Source organism: Microcebus murinus, unplaced genomic scaffold (assembly GCF_040939455.1).
Source record: "Microcebus murinus isolate Inina unplaced genomic scaffold, M.murinus_Inina_mat1.0 scaf003_hap2_Mmur4.0, whole genome shotgun sequence".
NCBI classification, from domain to species: Eukaryota; Metazoa; Chordata; class Mammalia; order Primates; family Cheirogaleidae; genus Microcebus; species Microcebus murinus.
Genome location: NW_027438949.1, coordinates 416,593 through 434,793, shown reverse-complemented (window position 1 = coordinate 434,793; position 18,201 = coordinate 416,593). Strand labels below are relative to the sequence as shown.

The 18,201-nt window shown below is 54.4% G+C and overlaps 2 protein-coding genes across 2 annotated transcripts; both read left to right on the top strand.

The window, feature by feature from the left end:
- Window positions 1-30: 30 nt before the first annotated feature.
- On the top strand, window positions 31-6,079 carry GDI1 (GDP dissociation inhibitor 1). Its single transcript, XM_012758174.2, has 11 exons — window positions 31-353; window positions 1,511-1,618; window positions 1,765-1,864; window positions 2,000-2,134; window positions 2,603-2,801; window positions 3,024-3,155; window positions 3,742-3,841; window positions 4,243-4,414; window positions 4,705-4,849; window positions 4,951-5,005; window positions 5,096-6,079. Exons 1-11 carry the CDS (start codon window positions 309-311, stop codon window positions 5,246-5,248), a joined length of 1,344 nt encoding a protein of 447 aa, XP_012613628.1. The 5' UTR covers window positions 31-308; the 3' UTR covers window positions 5,249-6,079.
- A 634-nt stretch (window positions 6,080-6,713) lies between these two features.
- On the top strand, window positions 6,714-13,073 carry FAM50A (family with sequence similarity 50 member A). Its single transcript, XM_012758175.3, has 13 exons — window positions 6,714-6,931; window positions 8,674-8,758; window positions 8,857-8,956; window positions 9,444-9,589; window positions 10,960-11,036; window positions 11,133-11,199; window positions 11,356-11,417; window positions 11,625-11,701; window positions 12,039-12,093; window positions 12,278-12,326; window positions 12,421-12,491; window positions 12,608-12,718; window positions 12,862-13,073. Exons 1-13 carry the CDS (start codon window positions 6,821-6,823, stop codon window positions 12,868-12,870), a joined length of 1,020 nt encoding a protein of 339 aa, XP_012613629.1. The 5' UTR covers window positions 6,714-6,820; the 3' UTR covers window positions 12,871-13,073.
- The last annotated feature ends 5,128 nt before the right edge of the window (window positions 13,074-18,201 follow it).

Below are 18,201 nucleotides of genomic sequence, written 5' to 3'. Positions count from 1 at the left end.
GCCGCTGGTCCGCCCCGCCCCGCTCTTCTGTTGGCCCTTGACGAGCAGCGTCGCCCGTGGGGCCGCGCTGGTGCTGGGGCCTGGGCCCTAGCAGCCCTCCCTGGAGACGAGCCGGGGAGGCAGTGGCCCTGGCCAGGTGCAGCCGGGCGCTGGAAGGGGACGGGACTCTTTGACGCGGCGGAGGGGTCGGGCGACGTTCGGCACGTCGCCATCTTTGGTCCACTGCGGCGGCTGCGGAGGCGTCGGCTGCGACTGCTGTGGTGAAGGAGGAGGAGGAGCCGAACGGGCGCTGGCACCTAGGCCTGACCATGGACGAGGAATACGATGTGATCGTGCTGGGGACCGGCCTCACCGTAAGTGCGGTCTTTGGCGGCCTTGGCCCCGCATCATGCCCTCCCCACCCCCTGCGATGATGCAGCCGCCGGCCCCATCCTCCCATCACTGCCATCTTCTGCACTCTGGTCCCCAAAAAGCTAGCGCCGTGCCCACCCCACCAGTCCCCCCCGCGACGTTGTCTCTACTCGCTGCCATGGCTCCATCTTCCCGAAGGGGCCCCGCCCCTCCTGCCTGCCCCCTCGACTACCAGGGTGCCGACCCCCGGCCCCCTCCGATCTTCCCTACCCCTGCGTGCTGGGCTGGAAAACTCACCCTCACTTGGCCCGATGCCCCCGACCCCGCCTACTCAGCCCCCACTCATCGCCCGCCCAGCATCCCCTCCCATCTTGCCCTAATCCTGATAGGGATGAAGTCCAAGGACCTAGAGTAGGGGGCTTCCCCAGGGTGAGCCCTCATCCTGCCTTCCCAGCTTCTTCTGGGACTACAGCACCCAGGGAATGTTCCAGAAGAAGCAACAGTGGGGGCAGCGACCACATTCCCGCTACCCCACCCTTGGTTTCCTATGGAGATCTCAGGCGGAGTAGCATCCGCAGTCTTTGTTCTTGGGCTAGTGACAGTGACTTGTGAGGGTGTTTATCTTCCTCTTTCCCCCAGACCCCATTGGCCCAATCCCCTGAGAGACGCTTCCTCAGTCTGGGCCCAGACGCCCCTCCCATGGACATGGTGGCAAAGGCTCAGAGTCAGGGGCTCCTGATGTTTGAAGAAAGAGTACCCCAGGGTGGGGCGTGCGATTTCAAGGACTGTGCTAAACCTTTCTTAGCTTCCCTTTTGGGTGCCTTTGCCACATAGCTGGGTCTCCTCTATGGCTCATTGTGTCTTGTCTGCCTTTTTGTGCACTATACGGAGATAGATGACTTTCTTGGCATGTTGGCACTGGATGCTCTGCCTCCCTCAAATCCTATGTTATTTCTCTCTCCTTGTTCACTTCTTTGTCTAGCAAGGTTACAAAGGAGATTTTGATCACAGGAAGCCATCACCCCCAATTTTAGACAAGGGGACCAGCTGGGGGTGGAAGGAGCTGTCCATTGGGGCAGGTTTGCTGCAAGGAACAGATCATGGCTGCTGGTGGGGACGTGGGCAGGTGGGAGTGCAGCAAATGTCACCCCTCCCCCAGGAATGCATCCTGTCAGGCATCATGTCTGTGAACGGGAAGAAGGTGCTGCACATGGACCGGAACCCCTACTATGGGGGCGAGAGCTCCTCCATCACACCCCTGGAGGAGGTGAGGCTGCCCGGGCCCATCCCTGTAACCTCTCACATAGGGGCATAAGGTTGAAGCAGCTCCCCATTTTTGGGGGGAAGAAGGGTAGAGGAGGGAGGGAGGGGTAGTCCTTGAGGCATGTTTTTTTCTCTCCTTTTTGCTTACAGCTGTATAAACGTTTTCAGCTGCTGGAGGGCCCCCCTGAGTCAATGGGCCGGGGCCGAGACTGGAACGTTGACCTGATCCCCAAATTCCTCATGGCCAATGGTGAGGGAGATGAAGGAGGGATTGCGGGGAGTGATTGGGAAGACCAGAGGACAGTAAGGCTCCAGAGAAGGGGCAGCCAGATCAGCTAGTTCTTTTGGAGCGAGCTGTGCTGATATCACCCCCACTCCCCCACAGGGCAGCTGGTAAAGATGCTACTGTATACAGAGGTGACTCGCTACCTGGACTTCAAGGTGGTAGAGGGCAGCTTTGTCTACAAGGGGGGCAAGATCTACAAAGTGCCATCCACTGAGACCGAGGCCTTGGCTTCCAGTGAGTGTGGGTCCCCTGAGCCAGAGAATAGTGGGGTGGAGGGAAGCAGACTTTTCTCAGGATAAGGGGCAAGGAAGCCATCCAGAGTAGTGTACTCCCTTGCCCAAAGTCACATTCCTCACATAGGACCGTAGCACTTTACCGCTGGGTGCCAGGAGGAAAGTCCACACATAGCGGGGATGGGGAGGGGCCTCCTTTTTGAAAGACTTCAGCCTTTTGCAGGGGCTCCACTGGACCCCCAAGACATCCCAGAGTGTCAGAACCAGGAGGGACCTCAGAGTTTGTCCAGCCCAACCCCCTCTTCATACAGGTGGGGAAACCGAGGCCAAGAGGATAGAGGGGTTAACTTCAGGTTACATGAAGGCTCAGCCGGGACCCAGGGCGCCTGCTTTCTTTGGCCTGCCCTGCTGGGAAGGAGAGTTTTGTGTTCCACTGGTGCGAAGGGTCTCCTCACACCACCTTCCTCAGATCTGATGGGCATGTTTGAGAAACGGCGCTTCCGCAAGTTCTTGGTGTTTGTGGCAAACTTCGATGAGAACGACCCCAAGACCTTTGAGGGTGTTGACCCCCAGACTACCAGCATGCGTGATGTCTATCGGAAGTTTGACCTGGGCCAAGATGTCATCGATTTCACTGGCCACGCCCTGGCACTCTACCGCACTGATGAGTGAGGGGAAGCTGGTGTGGCGGCAGCCTCCTCACCTGGCCTGTCCCCTGCCCTCCCCACACCTGCCTGCTGCTCCCTTGCCCACACCGCGTATCTCCTCTGCATTTGACTCACATCCTCCTCAGGCCATTCAGGGTGGTGGGAAAACTGGCCTGGTGCCTGGGTGGGGGTGAGCCAGGGATGCTGCTGTTGGAGTGTCTCCCTTTACCTCTGTCCCTCCAGCTACCTGGACCAGCCCTGTCTTGAGACCATTAACCGCATCAAGTTGTACAGCGAGTCCCTGGCTCGATATGGCAAGAGCCCATATTTATACCCCCTCTATGGCCTGGGTGAGCTGCCCCAGGGCTTTGCAAGGTGAGGATATAGCTTTTTTGAGTTGGCATTACTGACTAATTTGGACTGAGGCCCAAAATGGAAATGGCTCCCTTGAGCATTTGCATAGCATTTCACACTTTCCAATCTGTGATCTTCATTTATTTCACTCCATCCTTGGGTGATGGGGTACAGCCCCGATGCGCTGAAGTGCAGAGTCAAAAAAGCTGGGGTTAGCAGATGTGGTCTGCTCAGTTCCTGGCAACACCAGGACTGGGCCCCGGGCCCCCAGCCCCCAGAACCTTGAGTCAGGGCTTAGCTGGGAGCAGGGCCTTCTCCAGAGAGTCCTTCATTTCACCCTCCCCAGGCAATTTCTGTGTGGAACTGTTCCTTCATGCCACATTCAGGTTAGCCCTTGGCAGAATATTCTGAGTAGAAGCTCCAGAGAAGAAGGAGCATCCTGAGAGGGAGCAGAGCTCACAGTAGTGATAGAGCTGGGATGGATACTGGGTCTCTGGACTCCTGCCTGCCTAGGGCAGCCTTCTCTGCACCATGCTGTGGGGGTTTGCTAAAATTGGTGCCCATTTCTCCTGGGTGGGGACCTTCACCATCGCCCTCCTCCCCACAGATTGAGTGCCATCTATGGGGGGACATACATGCTTAATAAGCCTGTGGACGATATCATCATGGAGAATGGCAAGGTGGTGGGCGTGAAGTCTGAGGGAGAGGTGAGCTTTCCCCATGCAGTGCAGTCACCATGGCTGGGGTGGGGCCTGGCCACTTAGGGGCTCTGTTCCCAGTGAGATTGACTCTGAAGGCCTTGGAGCTGGGAACCAGGGTCTAAGAGAAGTCTGTGGAGCCATGGCTGTTGTCAAGAAGTCTCTCTAAAAGCCATGTGCTATGCCTGTGGTCCAGAAAGTGTTCTTGGTCACAGTGCCTCAGCAGGGGGGTTTCCCAGCCCTGTGTGTTGGGGCCCGCCTCCCTGAGCTGTAGGGTGGGACCATGTGCTACAGTGGTGACAGATCAGAGAAGCACCCTGTCAGAGCTGCCTGTCCTCACTGTGGGCCCAGCCCCATGGCTACATAAAAGAGTGATCCGACAGGAGCAAGGCCTTCTGGTGCCTTCACAGGTGGCCCGCTGCAAGCAGCTAATCTGTGACCCCAGCTACATCCCAGACCGTGTGCGGAAGGCTGGCCAGGTTATCCGCATCATCTGCATCCTTAGCCACCCCATCAAGAACACCAATGATGCCAACTCCTGCCAAATCATCATCCCCCAGAACCAGGTCAACAGGAAGTCAGGTAGGTGGCCACTTCCTCTTGTATGTGCTTGCTGGGGTGGCTCTGCCTCTCCCTGTCAGTCTCAGGGTGCCCTGCCCGATCCCCCCAAGTCATGATTGCAGTCACGACTTGGGGCCCTAGGGTTTGGGTTTCTTGGACCCTTCTCCTCCATGAGGGTGACGTCTTGGATGCTGCCTGCTTTATGAGGCTGCAGACGGGCAGGCAGGTCAGAACTGTGCCCAGCACCCAGAAGCCCTCTCTGTGCGGCTGGTGCCTCTGGTCTGCATTAACATGGTGCTTCCTGTGGCTAGACATCTACGTGTGCATGATCTCCTATGCGCACAACGTGGCTGCGCAGGGCAAGTACATCGCCATTGCCAGCACCACGGTGGAGACCACGGAGCCCGAGAAGGAGGTGGAGCCGGCCCTGGAGCTGCTGGAGCCTATTGATCAGAAGTGAGGGGCTGGGCTGAGCCCCATGGGGAAAGGGGGTTGGCAGCCCAGAAAGGGCAAGGCCCATTGTGAGGCCTGTCCCCTCTCCTCCATCTGCTCCTCAGGTTTGTGGCTATCAGTGACTTGTATGAGCCCATTGATGATGGTTCCGAAAGCCAGGTAAGCAGGCTCTCCTGCCCCCAGCTCCTGGATGCCCACCCAGGGCCCCTGCCCGACTCACCCTACGCCCTGGGCTTTGGCTGTTTTCAGGTGTTCTGTTCGTGCTCCTATGATGCCACCACACACTTTGAGACAACCTGCAATGACATCAAAGACATCTACAAACGTATGGCTGGCTCTGCCTTTGACTTTGAGAACATGAAGCGCAAACAGAATGATGTCTTCGGAGAAGCTGACCAGTGATTGCTGCCCCTGCCCCAGCCCCTGCTGCCCTCCTGCCACCTGTGTCTGTTCTGCTCGAGGGCTGGGGAGATGTGTGGCTGGACACTCATTTCCAGCCTCCTTTGCTTCCCCCACCACATTCCCATCACCCACCTCATTGATTCACTGACCAAATTCTTAATCTTAGCGATGGTTTGGGAGATGGGGGGTTGGTTAGCATCCTCTTTCTTGGCCCTTGCTTATCCTAGGAAAAGACGGTTCTTCTCATTGTGTGTGTCTCTTCCCCCCACCCCTAATTCTTCTGCTCTGTTTGGAAAAGATGTGGAAGAAAAGCTGACTTCTGCCCCCACCACTCTTACCCCCACTGTAGTGGCCTTTGGAGATGCCCCCTGCCTCCCCCCACCAACTCTCTTGTGTGTTGGAGAGAAGGGGCCCTCCCAGCACAAAGTTGCATTCCTCCCCCTAATTTATTCTAATTTATTAATTTAGGCCCACTCTGTCTGAGCCCACAGCCTTCAGGTGTGGCCTGGGGGCTGTAGAGTGAGCTGCCCTGCCTTTCCCAGCCCTGGCCCAGCCTGGGGAGGGGTGAAGGCTTGGGTGTGGCCCCATCCGAGGTTGCTCTTGTTGTTTTGCTTCTGTCTTTGTGTTTCTGTTATGTGGTACTGGCTGAGAGGGAAAAGAAGTGTGAGCATAGCAGAAAGAGGTGGGAAATGGATCCCGACCCAGTGTGCCCCGTCCCAAGCCTTTTAGTGGTGGGAAACTCTTATCTCGCAAAGTGAATGTGTCCCCTTCCTAAATCTCTAGTGTACTCCACAGAAAACAAAACATCCCAATAAAACTGTTGAAACTGAACTGGATCTTTATTTCCCAAAATTTGGGTACTTGGCAGGGCTTTGGCTCCCTGTGTTGGGACTTTCACTTGGCCACTTCCTGACTGTAAAAGGTGGCATTCTTCACCCAGTGAGTTGATGCTGGCACCAGGACTGCAACTCTCAATGGTCAATGCATGCCGAGGGCCCGGGAGTTAGGCATCAAGGAAGGGAGGGGGCTGGGGTCCTAGCTTCTGGGTCAAAATTGAGGAGGCAGAGGGTACCCGGGCCTAGCCTTGTATGGGGGCCAAAGTTGAAGTGGGGGGGGCACGGGGATATAAGTCGAGGAGATAGCCTGGGAACCGGGGCCTGGCCTCAGGCAGGGAGGAAGCCTAGGGACCAAGGGGTCTAGCTTAGGTCTGGGGTCAACATCAAAGAAGTGGAAGAGGTGGTCCCAGCCTTGGGGTCGAGAGGAGGGAGGAGAGGGACTGGAGGCCCCGCCTCGGTCGGACTAACGTCAAGGAAGCGCAGGGGACTAGGGGACGCAGCCTCCCGGGTCACTAAGGGACAGGCAGAGGGGGGCGGGACGCGAGTCTACGCAGGGTACCTGGAGCCGGAGGGGCGGGGCGGGAGGCGGCCACGCCCGAGACAGCTGGGGCGGGGCGGGCGCCCATGCGTCTCCTGGCGGCTGACGTCACGACGCGGGCGTCAGCGGACTGCACGGCCACCGCCGCTCCTGCTGCCGCGACTCAGCTGGGCCACAGTTGCTGTCGCCGCCGCCGCCATGGCTCAGTACAAGGGCGCCGCGAGTGAGGCAGGCCGCGCCATGCACCTGATGAAGAAACGGGAGAAGCAGCGCGAGCAGATGGAGCAGATGAAGCAGCGGATCGCGGAGGTGCGGGCCGGCCCGGGGTGCCTCGGAGCATGCGCGCAAGCGGGCCCCCTGGCGGCACGGCGCGGCGCGACACTCCGGCCCTGGGCGATCCTGGGCTGCTGGCTCTGAGCGCGGGCTGCGATCCGGGGGCGGGAACCTTGCTTGCTGCCCTCAAGCCTGGGATAGAAGCAAGCCGGCGACCGCCCCCTCCACAGGATCGAGCCGTCTCAGAATCTTAGACCTCTAGTTTGTGATAAAGCTCCGGCAGGAGGGAGCTACAGTTAGTGTTTCTCTTGGTGACAATGGGGTGGGGCGGGCCCTCCTGGGCCCCTCCTGGGCCCCTGAGCCCTCAGCGCCAGTCCTCTGCCCGGATCCAGTGCTACTGGGAAGGGCAGGCTCTCCCCGCAGGGGAGGCACTGGGAGGCCCAAGCAGGCCTGGCCGGTGCACCCGTGCCTAGGCTCAGTCCACAGCCTCTGCTCCTGTGACACTGGCAGACCCAGGCCTCTGGGATGCAGGCAGTTCGCCCAGCGCTCTGGTGAGGGGCCTGTGATGACGGGCAGTCAGGGATGGAGGATGAGGATCTCAGCTTGAGCCACTGAGGGAGACTCAGCAGAAAAGCTGGGACTCAGGGCTGGAGGGCAGAGCAGGCTGCTACCCCAGCTAAGTGCAGAAGCCAGCCCAAGGAAGCAGCCTCCACACTGAGGCCCTGCAGCCTCAGGTCACTCCCCTGCCCTGGCCCCACCGTCTCAGTGTGGACTCTCTGGCAAGCTGAAGGTATGTTTCACTGCTGGCCACCTCCCTTGGGGCCCAGCAGTCAGAGAAGGATCTGTGTGGTACCAAGTGGGCTGAGACCAGGGCTGAAGAGAGGAACTTCATGGGAAGTTGTTGGCCACATCTGGCACTGCAGGGGAGGAAAACTGCTCAGGGAGGGGCTGGTCCCTCAGACACTTTACTTCTTTGCCCTCCCCTGACACTCCTTGGCTTGGGTCTCTGGAGCTTCATCTTAAAGACTGAGCCTGGAGGCTGGGCCTGGTGGCTCACGCCTGTAATCCTAGCAACTCTGGGAGGCCAAGGCAGGCGGATCATTCAAGGTCAGGAGTTCGAGACCAGCCTGAGCAAGAGCGAGACCCTGTATCCACTAAAAATAGAAAGAAATTCATTGACCAACTAAAAATTTATATAGAAAAAATTAGCTGGGCATGGTGGCGCATGCCCATAGTCCCAGCTACTCGGGAGGCTGAGGCAGAAGGATTGCTTGAGCCCAGGAGTTTGAGGTTGCTGTGAGCTAGGCTGATGCCATAGCACTGTAGCCCAGGCAACAGAGCAAGGCTCTGTCTCAAAAATAAAAGACTGAGGGCGACTTCCGGGGCCCCGCTCTTGGGGCCCCAGAACCTCGTCCACGAATAAAAAAAAAAAAAAAAAGAAAAAAAAAAAAGAAAATAAAAAATAAAAAAAAAAAATAAAAGACTGAGCATGGAAAGACCAGAGGTCAGTAGGGCCTGTGGCTCCAGGACACTGAGAGGGCTGAGGTCCCCAGCAGGAGATCTGGAGGGGCCAGAGCACTCAAAGGATCAAAGGGAAATGACCTCATTTGGCTCCCAGGGCACTGGAAGAGCCCCTCCCAGCCTCATGGAACCTTGCATCGACAAAGGAAAGGGGACATGTCTTTTCCAGGGTCACATTGTAGTGAGTCCAGAGGCAGACCTAGGACTAGAACTCAGGTTGCTGCTCCCATCCTCATTGCTGCCCTGCTCCCCTGCAGGAGAACATAATGAAATCCAACATTGATAAGAAGTTCTCTGCACACTATGATGCCGTGGAGGCCGAGCTCAAGTCCAGCACCGTGGGTGAGCGGGGCACGCGTGCCACCCTCTCCCAGCCCGGGTCCACTCCTTCACTGGCCCTGGGTGAGTGACCCTTCCTCTCACATCTCCTTGCTTCCCAGGTCTCGTGACCCTGAATGACATGAAGGCCAAGCAGGAGGCGCTGGTGAAGGAACGGGAGAAGCAGCTGGCCAAGAAGGAGCAGTCCAAGGAGCTGCAGCTGTGGGTCTTCTCACCAGTGGGCTCAAGTGGAGCTAGTTCCCCGAGGGCTCCTGGGGGCGGCCCAGGCTGTTTTTGTACCTTGCAGGGGGACCCTATTTCCTGCTTTGGGAACAGATGTAGTGTGTAGTTTGGGATTTGTATTTCTCTCTCCCCCGCCTTTTTGGGCCCACGCTAAAGTCTTACCTCTGGTTTGTTCGTCCCCTTTCTGTTCCTCTGGGAAGGCAGTGAGTCCTGTCTGGGCCCTTTCCTTTCACTGGGTGCCATTCCTCTCCATCCCATGACCCCTGTGGCCTGCTGTGCCTGCTGTATCATAATCAGAGCCCTGCCCGTGAGTTTGAAGTGACCCAGGCGGTAGAAACCCTCTAGGGTGCTGGGGATGCCCAGCCCGCACTCAGTGGCCCCCACACTGAGTGCACGGGTGGCTTTGGGTCAGGGAAGGGACCTGAGGGTGGGGCGTGGGGCATGACAGTCATCTGTGTTCCAATAGGAAGCTGGAGAAACTTCGAGAGAAGGAGCGTAAGAAGGAGGCAAAGCGAAAGATCTCTAGCCTGTCCTTCACCCTGGAGGGGGAAGAAGAGGGAGGCGAGGAGGAGGAGGAGGTAGCCATGTATGAGGAGGAGCTGGAAAAGGAAGGTGAGGCCAGGCTTGAGTGGGCCTGTGGCCCCTGGGCAGGGGCCACCAGTGGGAGAGGCTGTTAGGGCAAGTCTGGTGCCTAGTCAGGAAGGTTCCAGAAGCTACCCTTTAGCGGTACCATGTAGGATAAACCAAAAAGGAGAGAAGATAGTCTAGACCAGGCTGGCTGGCTGAACTTGCTATGATGATGAAAATGTTTGTGTTTACACTGCCCAATGTGGTAGCCACTGAGCATTTGTCACGTGGCTCATGTGGCTGGGGTACTAGATTGTTAATTCTGTTTGATTAGTTTCAACATAAACTTACACAGCCACAGAAATCCAGTGCTACTAGTTGGACACTGTAGGTCTCAGCTGTGAGAAGGAGGGGCTGTCAGGGACAACTCAGAAAGGCCAGCCTGGCACCCCACATACCACATACCTGTGCTGTGCCTGACCAGAAGCACACAGGGTGTTGTCCCTCTCCTAGTAGATGTCACATGGGTCAACATGCACTCAGGACACTCAGGGTTGCTGCTTTGTTCAGGGTCCAGGGGGCTAGTCCAGGACTCAGGGAAGGTGTCACATGAGGGGACAGTTGAGCCTTAAAAAGGGACATTTCATTAGCCAGAAAGATGGGAGAGGGTGCGGAGAGTGTATAAGTCAAAAGATGCAGTGCATACCAAAAGAGAGCAGGGAAGGGTGGACACATTGGCGGATTTGGAGCAAGTTGTGTCCTAGGCCTCAGGGGAGGGCAGGGAGGCCTAGGCTGTTTTAGGAATCATGATGCCCAGGGAACAGTGGTGGGAGGGGATCGAGGCTAGGGGTTGGCACTGCATGGCTGTGGCCACAGGCTGGGTGTGATGGCTTTAGGGGAGTGATTGGACTGTCAGAAAGAAGAGCCTGCCAGCCACCTGCAATTTTCATTTTGAGTGTTCCAGGGGCCACAGTAAAGCACATAAGAAGAAACAGCTGTCACTTTAGTGGCACATGTATTTAACCTGACACATTCAAAACATTATCATTGTGGCATGTTGCACTAGCTACGTGGCCAGTGCAGGCTTGGAGGGGAAGCTTGTCAGCCTTGCTGTGTGTCACTAGGGCTTTTACAAAACACTGCATGGTGGGCTCTTCCTTCCCTTCTAAGGTCTCATTTTAGGGGGCCCAGCAATGGGACCCCAGCATCAATTTTTTTAAAGCTCTCCCTGGGATTCTAATGTGCAACCGGGCTCTAGAACTCCTGCCCTAGAGCATCAAGCTGAAGAGTTTGGGCTTGTCTTCTGGGTCAGTGGTTCTCAAAGTATGTTCCAGGGACCCTGGAGGGGGCAGTCTGAGAGATTGAAACCATTTTCATGATAATGCTGAGACATTCTTTGCATCCTTTTGTTCCAGAGATCACCACAAAGAAGAGGAAATTGGGGAAGAACCCAGATGTGGACACAAGCTTTTTGCCTGACCGAGACCGGGAGGTAAAGGCTGCCTGGCCTGACCCTGGCCTAGGGGAGGCTCTCACTGCACGCCCTGAGCAACCCTGGCCTAACTCCTGTACCTATTTCCTCTCCCAGGAGGAGGAGAATCGGCTCCGGGAAGAGCTGCGGCAGGAGTGGGAAGCCAAGCAGGAGAAGATCAAAAGTGAGTGCTCACAGAGCTGGATGCACGTGGCCTGGCACTGGGGCCAAGCTGGCCTCCTGCCCACAGTCCCCTGGGCAGTATGCTGAGGCCCAAGGCAGCTCTCGGTGGGACGGGGACAGCTGGGTGTGGAGACTAAGAGGTGACTCTGCTTTGCAGGTGAGGAGATTGAAATCACCTTCAGCTACTGGGATGGCTCTGGGCACCGGCGGACCGTCAAGGTAGGCAGTGCGGGGCCCTTAGGTCCAGTGGGGAGGAACTGAAATCCTGACTTTGGAAGCCCTGAGGGTGGCAGGATAGAGGGCCCAGCCCCCTTCAGAGCTCTAGCAGGCTCTGCAGTTTCTGCCTTCTTAAGAGACCTTCTCCACACTGTCTTCCCTTCCCAACTCCTCATTTTCTGGATGCTGGCTCTCGGGCCACCCATGCAGATGAAAAAGGGCAACACGATGCAGCAGTTCCTGCAGAAAGCACTTGAGATCCTTCGTAAAGACTTCAGTGAGCTCAGGTGAGGGCATGTGCATGTGTGCGTGTGCGTGTGTGTGTGTGTGGTGCCTACTGTCCCAGCCTGGGCACTGGGTACCCGGGATGACTGTTCCCACATGGCAAAGTGGCGTGCTGGGCACTCTGCTCCCGAGAGGAGGATCAGACTGCTCTTCCCTCCCTCCCACTGGAGAGCACTTAGGAGGGAACACCTGCCTTGCTCCTGAGCCCAAAGGTGGAGGACAGTGGGGCGCTAGTCCTGGGCTTACCAGACTACAGGCTCTCCTTGGCAGGCAGCTTCCTCCATTCCTGAGCAGAGGATGCTGTCTGTCCGTCCAGACCCTCCTGCCTTTCTCCCTCAGGTCAGCAGGGGTGGAGCAGCTCATGTATATCAAGGAGGATTTGATCATCCCCCATGTGAGTCCCTTCAGCCCTGGGTCACACAGTGGGTGCTGCAACTCTGAGCTTCAGCAGAAGAGTCCCCACTCTGCTCTCGGCTCTTTGGCTTGGGCTGGTGGGTGCAGCATCCAGCCTGTGGACAGGGGGTGGGACAGGCTGAGATGAGCCATCAAGCCATTGCTTTCCTGCCCTTGGCTCCTAGCATCACAGCTTCTATGACTTCATCGTCACCAAGGCGAGAGGGAAGAGTGGTGAGTGCTCCTGGCTCAGCTTCCTCTACAGCAGCTTGCCCCTGATATTGTAGGGGCAGCAGTGTGACATTGGGATGTCTGCTTCCTCCCACAGGACCACTCTTTAACTTCGATGTGCATGATGACGTGCGGCTGCTCAGTGACGCCACTGTAGAGAAGGATGAGGTATGGTGGTGCTCTGAGCCCAACAGGGCAGGTGTGTCTGGGCTGTGGAGGAGAAGTCAGGGCGGGGGCTGGCAGGAGGGCCTGAGTGGGGGTACTGGGCCTTCTCTCTTCCTCAGTCCCACGCAGGCAAGGTGGTGCTGAGGAGCTGGTATGAGAAGAATAAGCACATCTTCCCTGCTAGCCGCTGGGAGCCCTATGACCCTGAGAAGAAGTGGGACAAGTATACGGTGAGAAGGATGCTCCTCTGAGGTGGCCTTGATGCCAGGCTGGGCAGCTCAAGGTAGGGTGGGGACCAGCCTGGCTCTCAGAGGGCTGTAGCTCATGCCTGTGCTTCCTTCTGTTCCCCGTACCTCCTGTGTCCTCGCGCCAGATCCGCTGAGCATCCGGGACCCAGCGCAGCCTCGGCTCTTCGGCTCTCCCAGCACAGCCTGTGGTGTCTCTGGGACCCCAGGTGCCCACTGCCCTCCGCCCAGGTTGGGCACGCTGGGAGGACAGGAGCTGCCCAGCCCCCGCCCCAGCACTGTCATTGACCACTTTTTTCTTTTACAATAAAGAAAGGCACATGTCAGAGCTGGAGCACCAGTATTGTATGAAAGTGTGTTTTGTTTAAAACCATTTTGATTGAGATAAAATTTATATAGCATAAAATTCATCATTTTGACCATTTTAAACTATATAATTCAGTGGCATTCAGTGCCTTCATAATGTCATGCAGTCATCACCTTTATCTAGTTCAGAACATTTTCATTGCCCCAAAAGACCATATGGCCATTAGCAGTCACTCCCCACGCCCCTCCCCCAGCCCCTGGTAGTGTCTAATTTACTTCTTGTCTCTATGGATAGGCCAATTTTGGACGTTTCATGTGTTTGGGAGAAGATGTGTGTTTGGCAGGTGTGGGGAAGGGGATTGGACAGGAACATGAGTCTGAAAGGAGAAGGGGACATTTTTGAGGGAAGGCCCAGCTGTCCCTGTGGCCAGCCACACACCTACCCCGAGGTGCTTCCATGGCATTGTGCTTCTTGACTGTGGGCACCCGTCCTCGGGCTGCAGTGGGTCTCTGGGGTGGGAAAGGAGTTCCTCCTGGGCCTCCCTCCCAGGCCTTTAGGGTCCTCTTATGTCTCCTAGCTGCCCTTCCCATAGGGTGGAAACCTGGCCATGCCCTCCTGGCTCCTTCCCCCAGCGCCAGCACAGGAAAGCTACTTGGGTATCCTACAGTCACCACTTGCCTGCCCTACCTTGGGCAACCCTGCTCACACTGCCTGGGGGTTGGTGGCTGTCACAGCCCCAGGAGTGGGATCCAGCTGACAGGGCGGCTCCTGCCCCCCACCACCTCAGCAGCCAGCTCCACCAGTTCTCCTTGGGTAAGCCAAGGCAGGCAGGCCTGGCATCAGGAGGTTGAGGAAGGCCAGCTGACAGCTCTCTGCTCCTATCCTTCCCTTGCTTGAGGCCAACCAGAGGAGACAGGAGACAGCCCTTCACTGGCCAGGAGCACCCCAGCTCTGGGGCTGGCCCCACATCCCTGGCAAATGTGGAGAACTGATGGTGGCAGATGGTGGGTTGTACTCAGTACAGAGGCCCTGTGTCCCATTCAGTGTGGCCTGGGGAGGCCTGGGTGCAGCTAGGAGCCCTCATGGGAGCTTTCTGGCCCAGTGTCTGGGGTGGGGCCATCTGAAATCACTTGGAAGAGGGAAGAGGGTAGATTAGGCCAGGGAGCAGCAAGGAGGGCGTGGTCGGGCCTCACTCTGTGTCCCAGATGTGAGAGACAAGTCTGAGTACCTCAATGGGGCCTTTTGTTGGGCTCCCAGAAGCCCTGCTGGAGGATTGGTCCTGTGTGCCAACCCCTTTCCTTTCAGAACCTACCAGAAGAGCAGGCTTCCTGGGGAAAGGGAACCCCTCTCAGCCAGCTCATCCAGTGGCAGATGGTTTCCAGGGGAGCTGCCTTCAGCCCTGCAGCTTCTGGAAAACAAGCTCCTTGAGGACCAATCTCAGAGCCTGGCAGGCGCAGACCTACTTTCTGGGAAGACCCTAAGTCCCTGGGAGGATGGGGTTCCAGGCAGAGGGTACAGCATGTGCAGACACCGCTGGGTGACTGCAGGACAGCCTGGCTGGAAGGAAGGAAGGAGGAAAGTCTGAAATGAAGGGAAGGGGTAGATGTTCTTCTTTTCTCTCTTTTGCCTTGAACAGTTCAGCATGTGTACACGGTTCACATACGCATGAAAGGACACCTCTCTTCTGGCTCAGCCCTGGCTGGGCCAGTTCCCTCAACGTCCCCAGCAGTGATGCACTCTCCTTCAGTCCTCCGAGCTCACGAGCTCATGTCCACCCTGCCTCTCACCTTTCTTATACAAAAGGTGTGATGTTTGCATGCTGCTCTACACTGTGCACTACAGTGTCACTCAACGATATATCTGAATATTCTACCTGTCTTCTCACATCTGTGTATAGGCTCCTCATTCTTCTTTAAGCCATAGCGAATGTTACAGAAATTGGCAAACGCCTTCCTGGGGCCTGTCCCATTTCGCAGCCTAACCAAAGGCATGCGAGCTGCCCCCCAGCCTCGCACACAGGGTGTTGTCGCTCCCATCAGGACACATGTTAAGCTGAGATGGGAGACATGCTTTCTCAATGTGGGGTTTTATTTTTAATTTATATTTTTAATTTTTCAACTGACATAAAATTTCAAATTGACATAAAATTAGCCATTAACCATTTAAAAACGTACAAGGCCAGGCACGGTGGCTCATGCCTGTAGTCCCAGCTACTCAGAGGCTGAGGCAGGAGGATCACTTGAGCCCAGGAGTTTGAGGTTGCTGTGACCTATGATGATGCCACTGCACTCCAGCCTGGGTGATAGAGCGAGACCCCGTCTCTTAAAAAAAAAATTAAAATTAAAAAAATGTAAAATTTGGTGGCATTTGGTGCATTCACAATGTTGTACAGCCATCACCTCTATCTACTCCCAGAATATTTTCAACACAAAAAAGGAGACCTCATACATATTAAGCACTGTCTCCCCATTCCCCCTCCTAAGCCCCCGGCAGTCACTAATGTATTGTCTCTGTGGATTTGACTATTCTGGAGATTCACATAAATAGAATCATGCACTATGTAGCCTTCTGTGTCTGGCTTCTTTCACTTTGCACAATGTTTTTGAGGTTTGTCTATGCTGTAGCATGTACCAATAACTCATTCCTTTTTGCAGCTGAGTAATATTTCATTGTCTGGATAGACCACTCTTTGTTTATCCATTCATCTGTTGATGGACATTTTGGGTGTTTACACCCTTTGGCTATTGTAAATAATGCTGCTGTGAACATCAATGTTCAAGTTTTTGTTTGATCTCAGTGTGGTTTTTTTTTTTTTAATTTTTTTGAGACAGAGTCTCATCCTGTTGCCCTGGCTAGAGTGCTGTGGTGTCAGCCTAGCTCACAGCAACCTCAAACTTCTGGGCTCAAGTGATCCTCCTGCCTCAGCCTCCAGGGTAGCTGGGATTACAGGCATGCGCCACTATGCCCGGCTAATTTTTTCTATATATTTTTAGTTGTCCGGCTAATTTCCTTCTATTTTTAGTAGAGATGGGGTCTCACTCTTGCTCAAGCTGGTTTCAAATTCCTGACCTTGAGCAACCCACCCACCTCCGCCTCCCAGAGTGCTAGGATTACAGGCGTGAGCCACCATGTCTGGCCCTTCAGTGTGGTTTTAATTGAACCATCAAAACATTCTGTGCTCATGGATTGGAAGATCCAATTTTGTAAAGATTGCAGTACTCCCCAAACTGATCAACAGATTCAATTCAGTCCCTTTCACAATCCTAGCTGGCCTTTTTGCAGAAACTGACAGGTTCATCCTAAAATGCATATGGAAATGCAAGGGACCCTGAATACCCAAAACATTCTTGAATAAGAAAAAATTTAGAGGACTCATAATTCTGTTTCAAAACTTACTACAAGGCTACACTGAGTAAGACAGTTGGTACTAGGTTTGGAATGTGTTGCTAAAAGAAGAAAAAAAAGACAGTGTGGTGCAGGCATAAGTAAGACATAGAGATCAATGGAACAGAATTGAGTGTACAGAAATAAAGCCAGACATCTATAGTCAATTGATTTTCCATGAGGGTGCCAAGACTATGCAATAGGGAAAGAACAGTCTCTTCAACAGATGGTGCTGGAACAACTGGATATCCACATGCAGAGAGGAATGAAGCTGGACCACAACCTCACATCACACACAAAAAGTAACCCCAGTGGATCAGAGGCCTGAATTCAAGAGAAAAAGTTATAAAACTTTTAGATGAAAACTTAAGTGTAAACCTTTGCAACCTTGGATTGATTATGCAATGATTTCTTAGATATGACAATAAAAGTACAAACAAAAGAAAGATAAATTATACACCATCAACATTTTAAACTTTTGTGCATGAGTGAACACTAAAAAGAAAGTGAAAAGAGAATCCACAGAATTAGAGAAAATGTCTGCAAATCTTACATATGATTAGGGATTAGTATACAGAATATACAAAGAACTCCATCTCAACCACAACAAAACAAAAAATCCAATTAAAAAATGGGCAAAGGACTTTCATAGACATTTCTCCAAAGACAATATACAAAAGGCCAGCAAGCACATGAAAAGATGCTCAACATAATTATTCATTAGGGAAATGAAAAGCCAAACCAAAATGATATACCACTTCTCACCCACTAGGATGGCCATTAATAAAACAACCCAATAATAATGAGTGTTGGAAAGGAAGTGGAGAAATTGGGACCCTCATACACTACTGGTGGGAATGTAAAATGGTGCAACTACTTCACTACTTTGAAAAACAGTTTGGCTGTTTTTCAAAATGTCAAAAATGGAGTAATCATATGACCTGACAATTCCACTCCTAGTTATACTGTGTACTCAAGAGAAATTAAAACATGTTTGCACAAAAACTCATACACAAATGTTCCTAGCACCACTATTCACAATAGCCAAAAGGTAGAAACAACCCAAATGTCTAACTAATGAAGAAATAAAATACACCCATACAGTGAAATGTAATTTGGCAATAAAAAGAAATGAAGTACTGACATAGGCTACAACAGGAATGAACCCTGAAAACCTGATGCTAAGTGAAAGAACCCAGGCACAAAGACACATACATGCCATGTGATTCCGCTCACATGAGATGTCCAGAACAGACAAACCCTACTCAGAAAGTAGAAGAAGGGCTGTCAGGGGCTAGAGCAGGGGGGAGTGGGGAATGACAGCTAACAGGTACAGAGTTTCTTTTGGGGGTGATGAAAGTGTTCTGGAATTAGTGGCAATGGTTGCACAACTCCGTGAATATACTAAAAGCCATTGAATTGTGCATTTACATGGGCGACATCTCAATAAAACTGTTTCATAAAGAGGAGAAAGACAGCAAGAGAAGAAAGCCCCTGATTCAAAGTCACGGTGGCCAGCTGGGGCAGGGGCAAGGTGTAAATTGCTGTAACCTTAACCCTCTAGTCCCTGTGCTGGGCATTTCCATGCCGCCAGCCACAGGCCCACCGCGTTATGGGCAGTCAGGGGAGCGTCCTGAGCTCGGACCCCGAGTCCTTGGCCCAGGTGCACCTAAGGGGCCGACACCAGGGGGGCCGCGCACCCGCAGCAGGCGACCCCCCTGGTGCGCCCCCCCCCCCCAGAGCCGAGGCGAGTGCGCGCCCCAGGCGCGAGGGGGTG

What these genes read in the sequence shown, in the direction of transcription:
- GDI1 (XM_012758174.2), top strand. Translation starts at nt 309, where the DNA reads ATGGACGAGGAATACGATGTGATCGTGCTGGGGACCGGCCTCACC. An exon ending in GACCGAGGCCTTGGCTTCCA is followed by an intron (nt 2,135 to 2,602) that starts GTGAGTGTGGGT and finishes CACCTTCCTCAG; the next exon opens with ATCTGATGGGCATGTTTGAG. An exon ending in GCGTGAAGTCTGAGGGAGAG is followed by an intron (nt 3,842 to 4,242) that starts GTGAGCTTTCCC and finishes GTGCCTTCACAG; the next exon opens with GTGGCCCGCTGCAAGCAGCT.
- FAM50A (XM_012758175.3), top strand. Translation starts at nt 6,821, where the DNA reads ATGGCTCAGTACAAGGGCGCCGCGAGTGAGGCAGGCCGCGCCATGCAC. An exon ending in TGAAGCAGCGGATCGCGGAG is followed by an intron (nt 6,932 to 8,673) that starts GTGCGGGCCGGC and finishes GCTCCCCTGCAG; the next exon opens with GAGAACATAATGAAATCCAA. An exon ending in AGGATTTGATCATCCCCCAT is followed by an intron (nt 12,094 to 12,277) that starts GTGAGTCCCTTC and finishes CTTGGCTCCTAG; the next exon opens with CATCACAGCTTCTATGACTT.